Raw genomic sequence first — 10,357 nt, 5'->3', positions numbered from 1 at the left:
TATGCCACAGTGACCTGGTGACTGGGTGTGGGACAAAAGGGAACCAGCTCTCCATGAAGTACCTCACCCAAACTCCCCTGGAGGAGAAGCCCAGTGATAAGATCATCTGAGATGGGATGAAGAGAGTCTATTTCATTACCCCTTATAATTCTCCTGAATGAGGAGGTGGTGGAGTTGGTGGGTCATCACAAACTCTTCCATGGCCTAGACCATCTACCAGTTGCTTTCTTTGGGGCTGCCTCTCCCCAGCTTCAGTCATGTAGTTCTGGAGGAAATTGACAATCATGTGTGCTGCTGGGTCAGGGCCACAAGACCATGTGAAGCCAATCATAGGACCCCATGGTCCTGCCAGGATGGCTGATCTAGGACTGTACATGTGATCTGAGGTGGGTCATTCAGAGAACACCCTTGAACTCTGATGTCTTCAATCTTTTCTTTCTTTATTGGAGATGCCTTCAGGATATATAACCCTAGGGCAGGTAGCTTGGTCTCCCTCACTAGGTGTAGATGCCTTAATGAAGAAAGTTGTCAGGCCAAGACCATCAAAGAACAGGGAATGAAAGAGTGAGGGTGTGAAAGAGAGAACTGATGACTTCTGATTTCTTGGGTCCAATCACAGAGACCTTTTAATTTGCTCTGATTCTTGTGTCCTGGATTCCAAGAATCATTTCAATGAGTCTCTCCTTTCCTTGAAGCTAGGTGGAGGTGGGCTCCTCTCAACTGTGATTCAGACTTTGTTCTAGATCCTTCCCAATCATTACACCTCCCAGACTCTAACAGAGGCACCCGTTTGTTTCAGCACCATTACGAGTGAAACCTTTTATTCTTTATTGAGAATAGGGTGTCCAGACCACCAAATACAGTTCACAGGCATCCTGGGCAGGAGTACCCTAAGTGTGATTTAGTGTTTGCTCAGAGTGGCCTTACTGATTCCTGAACAATTCCAAGCATTTATACCACCTATGCCAGGACAATTCTGTCATTTCCTCTATCAAAGACTGAGAAAAACAGCCTCAAGAAGACATCACCCAGGATCCAGGTCTCTCTAGATGTCCTCACTTTGCTCTCTTGAAAGCTGGTATAGCAGTGGCCTCTAGTATCTTGGGGGAGTCAGAGACACCCACCAGTCAGCCTGAGCTCTGATGTGTGACTCCCACAAATATCTAGACCCAGCATAATTCTTGGTTCTCTTTCCCTCTTTTGGTAAGTATCATGGGATTTTCCAATTAGCAGGGGATATGAGAGTTCATCCACAACCAAAAAGGGCCAATACATGAGGTTGCCATGTGGAAGGGTGTGGGGGAGTGGAGGACTCGGAGTTGGGGACACAGAGGAATGATAAACAACAAAGTCCTACTGCAGAGCATAAGGAAATATATTAAATATCCAGTCATAAACCACATGAAAAAGAATAAGAAAAAAATATATATATATTTCTGTATGTGTATAACTGAGTCACTTTGCTGTGAAGCAGAAATTAATCCAACACTGAAGATTAGCCACACTTCAATAAAATATTTAGAAAAGAATAAGAGTGTCCATAGTTCTTCTCTCTCCCTATTTCTTTCCTTCTGACTCCTGCTCCTTGTTTTCTCTGCAGAGAATGCTGGTTCTCCTCCTGTGTCCCCACAATCCATACTTTATTAAAAAACTTTATTTTGTATCGGAGTATAGCTGATTAATAGTATTCTGAGTTTCAGGTGGACAGTAAAGTGACTCAATAATAGTATCCATGTATCCTTGTCCCAAAGATACCCCTCTCATCCAGGCTGTCATATAACTGAGTGGAATTCCCCGTGCTACACATTAACTCATTGTTGGTTATCCATCTTAAATAGAGCAGTGCCCACAACACATTCTTGAAGACTTAACTTAGGAACTCTGGGAAGCTTCCTTCAGCCTGCAACTCACCCTCTTTGGCCACTCCAGGCTTAGGTGGGTAATGTACTCTGATTCCCCATCCCCACCGGTGAGTCCGTAGCCCTCATCACCCCGAGTAAGTCCCCAGTGCCCCAATGCAGAGCACCTTGGGATGCCTTTTGCATGGAATCCAGTGCAATTTTCCCTAGAACCAAGCAACCCTCCATATGGCTCCATGAATTTACAGTTTTAGAATTCCTGAAATTCCCTCCCTTCCTCAAAGCCTTCTTTGAGCCCATCAGCCAGCTCTGAACTGCCCTAGGGAGCTGACATGAAGCCTCCACCCTGTGCTGGGGCTGAGCAGTCACTGTGCACCCTTTATTCACATTAACATCCAGCCTCCCCACAGAGGGGTCAGGTATCCCAACTCACAAAGGGGGCACCCGGCCAGAGTTAGGGGAAGATGCATCCGAGAACTAGGGTGACCATGTAATTTATCATCCAAACCAGGAAAACTGTGAGAAGGGAAGGGAGACTGTTAATCCCTATGATGAGACAGCACACTGGGACTGTCCCCAGTCATTCTCCATGTCACATGACTTATTTCAAGGACTGCTAGAGCTGACTTTCCATGTTCATCCAGCTGAGGGTTCAGATGGAACTGAAGCTCTTTGAGGACTGATGACCTGAGTGTTCCCATCTCCTTGTGACTCCCACCATGCCAGCATGGCGTGGTGTCTCCACATTTATTTCAGGATGATCAGTGTCCCACACGGCCCTTTACTCAGGTGGTTCGTCTTGTGGGAGGCTCTGGTCAGCCCCAGGGCTCAGCAGCATCTGCAATAGTGTGAGATGGCCTGAAGAGGGCGCCCTCCTCCCAGCAGCAGCCCAAGGTTTCCTGCAAGTTCCTATTTGAGAACCACCCGTCAGGGTTCTCCCCTCATCTTGAGGATGGAGGCTTGAGCTGGGACTGGGTAGTTGATACCATTGATGGTGAAGATAATAGAGGGCAGGGTATTGTCCACAAAACATGAAACGTAGTGCTGTTAGAGAGGGAGGGAGAGAGGTTGGCCCTGGATCCTTCTTGGGGTTGGAGACTGGCAGTGACCCTGGGGCATGACCCCTCACCTCGGACCCCTGTGGCATGGCGCCGCTGAGCTTCTGGATGTTATTGACCAGTCTTCTTGGGCCAAGGATCAGTGATGTTCTGGTATCAACAAGGGCCTTACAGCAGCTGGAACAAACAATAATCTTTCTTTTCATGGAGATGCTGAGAGACATTATGACAAAGCAGGCATCAAGGTCACTCTGAGTCTCCCCAGAGCTGCCCCCTTCCCGACTGTCTTCTAAACAGCCCTTTGTCTCTTGCCTTCTTTTCCTTTGTTCCTGACACGGCACCTTCCTTGACATCCTTGAATGCAGTACTGGATTACACCAGGCTCTTTTGCACCTTGACACAAGCTGGTCTTCCTTCCTAGAGGAGCCCCCTCCCCTTTGACTAGCAAATTTCTTCTCATCTTCCAGATTCCAACTTAATTGTCATGGTTTCAGGGAAGTCTTTCTCCTGGTGTTTATCAGTCTCCTTTCTTGACAGTCTCTGTAGACACTTCCTCATGTCTAGCATGTGCCAAAGTCACAATTCACTATGTATGTGTCTCATTTCCTGTGCAGCTACCTTCTTAGATGTGAGAGCATGTTTAATTCTCATTGCCTCCCTAAAGTGCCTGGCAGACAGTGGATGCCCAAGGCTTATCTGTTTAGTGAGTGAATGAAGACTGTGAAAATAATGAATGAGAAACATTCAGAGAGCTGTATCTTGTGGAGAACAATAACGGGTCAATCGCAGAGTGAAGATGGAGATTCATGAGGGCAGCAGATTCTCATAGTGGTGGGAGAGAGGGGCTCCTCTGGGAGATGGTGTCTGCCAGCACTGTTTCTACAACCAGCTCAGACCCTGAGACCCTGGCCAGGAAATACATGACTAGCCCACAGAAACTCCAAAGGACGGGTCAGCTTTTGTCTGAGGGTATCACACAGAATCCTATCAATTATGCCTCTTGTCCTCAGGTCACTTCTGGATCCCACTGTCCTGATTCTTTGTTATAGCCTCTGCCCCACTGTGTGCCCATGAACGTGTGGTGTCTTTTTTATTAGTTGCTTTCAAGTCTTAAAACTTCAGCAAATCTCTCTACACTGCTCAGTAGTTGCTCCCTTAGGAGACCAGTTCTCCCCATTTGCTCAGGACTTTCCCCATTTTTAAAATGACATTTATCTGTGCTGAGACTCTTCTATGTCCCAGGTAGCCCCGGACAGTTGGTCATCTTATACCTCTGTTTAGGCTGGAGAAATTCTCCCTGATCCTCTGTTCAACACACTGTAGAGTCCTCCATCCATGCTCCATGCCTCACAGGGCAGTGGGCACAATCCTCTCCCAGCTGTACAGACCTCCTGGACCCATTTAGGACCCTGTTCAGAAGGCCTGGGGATTATGAACCCATTGGTTTTTTGCATATCTATCTGTATGTGTGTTTGTTTGTATATGCGTTTGTATGTGTGTTTGTATGTGTCTCTGTGAGTGCTTGTGTGTGTGTGACTAGCTATGCATGTTTATATGTGTCTCTGTGTATGTTTATATGTGTCTGCTTGTGTGTTTCCATGTGTCTATGTGTCTGTCTGTGTCGTTGTGGGTGGTGTATATGTCTGTGTGACTGTGTGTATGAGAATGGATTTGTGTGTGTATGCCTGTGTCCACGTACCATAGTGGGAGCATCACTTGGGCTGACCCTCAGTGGAAGAGGTTGCCGGTCCATGTATACACTCCAGTCGCCCACTTTGATCAATGATATCCAGTTGAGCGCTCCCTGACAGTAGGATTTATCTACCCCACCAAACATCACCACACTGCCTTTCGCCCTGCATATGTAGAGAGAAGAGAGGAGGGGATCCTTGGAGGACAGTAACAACAGCACTGTCTGAGAGCTTTGCTGGTCCACCCATCAAGGCCCTAATAAGGTCCCAATACAGATGCAGAAATTGAGTGTAGGAGTGATTGAGATCAAGACTAAGGTCAGTTCCTGGATAATGAGTGTCACAGAGGTTAGAAGCTGAGTCACCTGGCTGCGCTCCACCCACTGTATCTTCTGAAGATGCCCTACCTCCTGCAACCTGAGTGCTCAGACACACTCAGAGGACACGGTGCTGAAGCATAATGGGTTTCTCCTTGTCTAGCTTGTCATTTTTCAGGAAAATCAAAGCCTGGGAGTTCTAAGGGTGTGGGGTCAGGTCACGCAGAGTTGGCTCCACTGGCCTGTGACCTCTACTGTCCAAAGGGCCCCACACTCAGAAGGGACCACACCTCTGTTCTCCACATGTGTCTTCAGCAAGGCCCTTGCTGACTGCACCTCAGTTTCCTCATATGTCTCATGAGCTAATTAGACCACCTGCTGCGTGGGGTTGTTGCAGGATTAAACCAATTATTATCTGAAATGCTTGGAACAGTCTGTGAATATAAAAGTGGGTGCTTTCCCCCCCTCTTATCGCTCCCAGCAAAATGAACCTTGAACTGCTCGTGGGCAGAGGAGCTGCAAGTCCACACCTCAAGCCATTCTCTGGGTTAGCTAATTTGTTTGCTCATGTGTCACCATGTGCACTGCCTCCCCCAGAACATGATCCTGTGGGTAAGATGGCCAATGTCTATGGGAGTCAGGCTAGGAAGGGTCCTGTCAGATGGTCCTGCATCTGTTTTGCAAAAAGGGGTCACTCCATAGCCAGTCCTGACTCAGCTTCTCTTTAAAGTTTCCTGAACGGTCTCATAAGCAAGAAATCCCTTCATGCTCCCAGATCTATAGGCAATGCTGAAGGTCTCTTGGATAGGCCGGAAGGTGGAAGACTTGTAATGTCTGAACCTAACTTGTTTAGCTGCAGACACAAGAGATGAGTGTCATCAGGTGCCAAGAGTGGAAACAGGGTGACAGGGCAAGTGAAGGACGATCCGGGTATGGGGTGTCTATACTCACAACAGGCTGGACTGCGGCAAAGGAGGGAGGGCATCCACAAGTCAGATAAGCCTGTGTCAAATATAACCTGGAATTCCTGAAGGGGTGTTCCAATGGTGATGTTACCTTCATAGAGCATCTACTGAGAGAAGGAGGGAATGGGTTAGTGCAGAACTGGCTACCATCTATTCACAAACTGATGTCTCCTTCTGGGTGCTATATATCTCTTGAGACCACTTTCCAACCACTATGAAGCTCACAGACTTGGATCACAGAGGTGCTTGCTTTTGATTTTTTTTTCCTATGCTACATTGTATGCAGGGTATTGATTTTATGACCAGGTGTTGAAGTAGTACCTCCTGCATTGGAAGCACAGAGGCATAACCACTGGACCTCTAGGACTGTTGTACACCCAGAGAAATCCTGGTGCCTTCATTTGAGAAACTCTATAGTCTCTTCAAACCCAGCCTTAGCACCCCTTTCTCCAGGAGGTCCTTCTTGATCAACCCCAGCCACTCCCTCTAAACTCCAACATCCAATCAACAACAAACAAGTGATCCTTTCACGTGGCATGTATTTACTCTTTGCCTATCTCTCAGGCTGGCATGGGCATTCTTGGAGACAAAATAAGCCCTTTTTCTAATCTGAAAACAGCAAGTGCTGTGTTAGATTCTGATGGTCTTACATGGAATACAGGTTCAGCAACTTTTTACTGCTGTGGTTCTTGCATCTGTGGAAACTGAATTTGTCTGCCTGGTTATTCACAATTGCTTTGCAGTCGGTTCTACCTTCTGATCAGAAATGTTTCACTCTTTATCTGTAACTAGTTGACTGCTTTAGTTCAGAAGGAACTGCTGCTGCTGCTACTAAGTCACTTCAGTTGTGTCCAATTCTATGCAATGCCATAGACAGCAGCCTACCAGGCTCCACCGTCCCTGGGATTCTCCAGGCAAGAATGGGAGTGGGTTGCAATTTCCTTCTCCAATTCAGGAAAGTGCAAAGTGAAAGTGAAGTCGCTCAGTCATGTCCGACTCTTAGCGACCCCGTGAACTGCAGACTACCAGGCCTCTCCGTCCTTGGGTTTTTCCAGGCAAGAGGACTGAAGTGGGTCACCATTGCCTTCTACTCAGAAAGAACAATCTCCTTCAAACTAATGACACATCTTTGACACAGAAATGGATGTTTACCTGCCACCTGGTAATTTCTGGGCCCAGTCATCAAGACCAAGAGTTGAGGATGATAGTGCTTTCTCCTCTGTGTGGGGACCCTGTTGTCCAGTTTTTCTGCCTCTTGCAGGAGCCCCAGCCCCAACATCTCACATGGCATCTCCAGATGAGCCCCAGTGCTAGGCTATAGCACCAGGGGACGCTTGGATCACCTCACAAAACACTCACATCCATGATGTTCCTTAGGGGGTGAATAATTATATTTGAGCCACGAGAAGAAATCTGAGACAGTCTGTAAGCATGTTCCTTGAGGAAATTGTTCATAATGTTTTTTTCACTGAAGGTATTTCTCATGGTCTTCACTTTCCTTAAAGGTGTTCTTTCACTGAACATTTGACAAAGAAAACAAAGAAGATGCTACAATTAGCTGTCAGTGTTAAGGTATAACTGTCATTGTAATGGCTCTGTGTATTTTCTCATCATTTTTATGAGTCACCTTATTATAAGAATTTTATGCATATTCCATGGCAAAGACGTAGGTTTGAATAAAGATTCTGTTCTGTAAAGTTGGGTAAGCCATATGACCATGTGGGGTCTCATTCTCCCCTTCGGTAAAATGGTGGAATGTAATGACTCAAACCCTCCAAATAGAATATCTTGGGGATAAGTGAAGTGATGGATATAAGGCACCTGATAAATAGGAAGTCTCAACAATGACAGCCATTAGCATTTCTGTTGCCATCCCACTGTATCCTTCACATAGAAGCTCAGGGAAGGAGGTAGAAGGGGGACTCTTATCCTATTTTACAAGGGAGGAATTTGAAATGCAAGAGGCTTGTGAATTGGCTGTGGTCACAGTGCTTGTCAGATACAAAATAATGTATGAGTAGCTCTCCCAATCTTTCTCCAAGTTGAAAGAGAAGACAGAGTTGAAAGAAGAATCCAGGAGATAGGGAACAAGTTCAGAAAATGTAGAAATTTAAAAGAAAACACAACAGAGAGAAATCCACTCACAGAGACATCTAAAGGGATGGAGAGATAAATGATAGTGATACAGACATAGACATATACACACACTGAAGTATAGAGAGAACGAAAAGGGCATGCTAAATAAAAGGTAGAAAAGTGCTATTCCACAGGACCACACCTACATCTGCATTGACTGTGCACTGAACAATTGCAAGGAGTTCCAATTTCAATAGGTCATGACATGACTGGACCACAGAGTTGTGCAACTATGCAAATCTACACCAAGAACCTTGGGTCCCACAGTTCCTATAGTAAAGTACTTAGCAGGAAAGGGTTGAATTTTAAGATTGTCAGGGAAATATTCCATTCTGTTCTAAACCTGCTGAGTAGAAGAATAATCAGATGAAAAGAAAAATCACAGAAAGGAAGATGATGTGGTGTAGAATCTCCATCCATACATGACTCTGCAATCTGAGAAGGCCACCAGCCCGAGGAGGACAAGTCATTTCATGCTTCTTTCCTGGCTCCAAGGACTCAGGAAAGTTCAGGTTCTTGGCATGTAGTGGTGACCCAGAGCCCCTAGTTATATATGTTCTGACATGCCCTAGTTTAGGCCAATAGGTCTGAAACAAACACAAAGGTCTCGATAAAATCTTTACCTTCATCATTGTCCTCGGCTAGTGGACTTTGAAGCTTCTCAGAATACAGAGAATTGAACTGTAATCTCTTCCTTTAAGGTTGGCTGGAAAATCAAACTGATCTGCATGGACATCTAAGAAGATGGGAGAACCTTGCCTACTTGGATTAAAAAAATAAACCTGCTAAGAACATCATAAAAATGGACACTAAAGGCCACGCTTGACATTCATCGTTTCATGTCATCTTCCTAGCCACTTCATGAAATATGCATTACTGTCTTCATTGGAGAGGAGATTGCTAGGAGGATAAGTTGTCAAATGGCAAAGTGAAGACTTCAGGGACAGCCCAGGGACATACAACTGGCTTTAGGTAGTGGGTCTAATGGCCGACATCAGGGGCACCTATATTGCCAGTCTGCGTCAAAGATTTAAGACCGAGCAGTACTTCAATTCCATTTTTTCAGTATTGGAAGAAATGTCATATGCATCCACAAGATATTTTATAGCATCCAACAAATGTACAAGGAAGAACTGTGTGCTAGGCTCTGGGTTAAAAGTTTCAAAGTCAAAGTTGATGAAGACAAAAGTAGTCTTTATCTTAAGAGAGCTATCAGTCTAATTCTCACAAAGTCATGGTCCCTGGAGGCAGGAGATATGATTATAGGACTAGGTGGCCATATTGAACCATGGGCAACACAGACCTTACCACTAGGAGCAGCCTTTCCTCCACTTCACCCATGCTGGAAAGCAGGCCAGTTGGCCATGTTTTCAGGAGAATCGGAAGTTTGGGTATTTATGTACAATCTACTGATTTTAATGTTAGCAACTAATTTTTTTCCCCAAAAACAGTGGGAATGAAATATCCACAGTGGTGTGCTGGAATCAGCCTTCAGTCTCTGCAGGTTTTTATTTCTCACCTAGAGTTGGGAGTGCAGTGTGGACCGAGTAGAATTTAATTCATGTCGGTTGATTTAAAAAGAAACTGAACGCATATTCAACATGTGTGTTTCCTTTCTATTTATAAAGAAAGAACATCAGGGACATACAAACCAACAAAATTTAACTGCTGAAAGTAAATGGATATATTTCTGATATATTTTTCCCATAGGGTCTATGTCATGAAAAATTTTGTCTGCCAAACCAAACATACACAAAAACAAGTTTGAAACGTCTTCCCAATCAAAGAAGACAAAACAACTGTGACAGTCAAGGTAAAGACAATCATGTTTAATGACTCATCCAGGACTCCCAGGGCCTATTCCTACATGAGATCTATCCATGCCTGTCCCTTGAATAAAACAGGAAACTTTCCTGTTGCCAGGTGTGTTTAGATGGAGCACTGTGACTTAATCCGCATTTTTGCATGTTGCTTACATTCAGTTCTGGTGTTTAAATCCCAACAGGGGGAATATTTCATCACTGACAAATGACATACATATATACCCTTTAAACTATGGTGTTGGAGAAGACTCTTGAGAGTCCCTTGGACTGCAAGGAGATCAAACCAGTCCATCCCAAAAAAAAAAAAAAAAAAAAAATCAGTCCTGAATATTCACTGGAAGGCCTGATGCTGAACTTGAAGTTCCAATTATTTGTCCACCTGATGGGAAGAACTGACTCATTGGAAAAGAGTCTGATATTAGGAAAGATTGAAGGCAGGAAGAGAAGGGGAAGACAGGATGAGATGTTTGGATGGCATCACCAAGTCGATGGACATGAGCTTGAGTAA

General features: G+C 45.1%; 1 protein-coding gene across 1 annotated transcript; it reads right to left on the bottom strand.

Moving 5' to 3' along the window:
- Positions 1-960: 960 nt before the first annotated feature.
- On the bottom strand, positions 961-9,367 carry LOC147342128 (pregnancy-associated glycoprotein 1-like). The gene is made up of 7 exons (XM_086384110.1): positions 9,335-9,367; positions 5,877-5,994; positions 5,666-5,778; positions 4,663-4,805; positions 2,989-3,130; positions 2,807-2,903; positions 961-1,103 (listed from the first exon to the last, which is right to left on the bottom strand). The coding sequence occupies exons 1-7, from the start codon at positions 9,365-9,367 to the stop codon at positions 961-963; spliced, it is 789 nt and encodes a 262-aa protein (XP_086240236.1).
- Positions 9,368-10,357: the final 990 nt, after the last annotated feature.

The sequence above is a fragment of the Bos grunniens genome, chromosome 29, assembly GCF_055505025.1.
Source record: "Bos grunniens cultivar Pamir isolate PY7600 chromosome 29, Bosgru_T2T1.0, whole genome shotgun sequence".
Taxonomy (NCBI): Eukaryota; Metazoa; Chordata; class Mammalia; order Artiodactyla; family Bovidae; genus Bos; species Bos grunniens.
The sequence above is the reverse complement of the archived record's forward strand: the minus strand, read 5'-3'. Positions and strand labels throughout refer to the sequence as shown.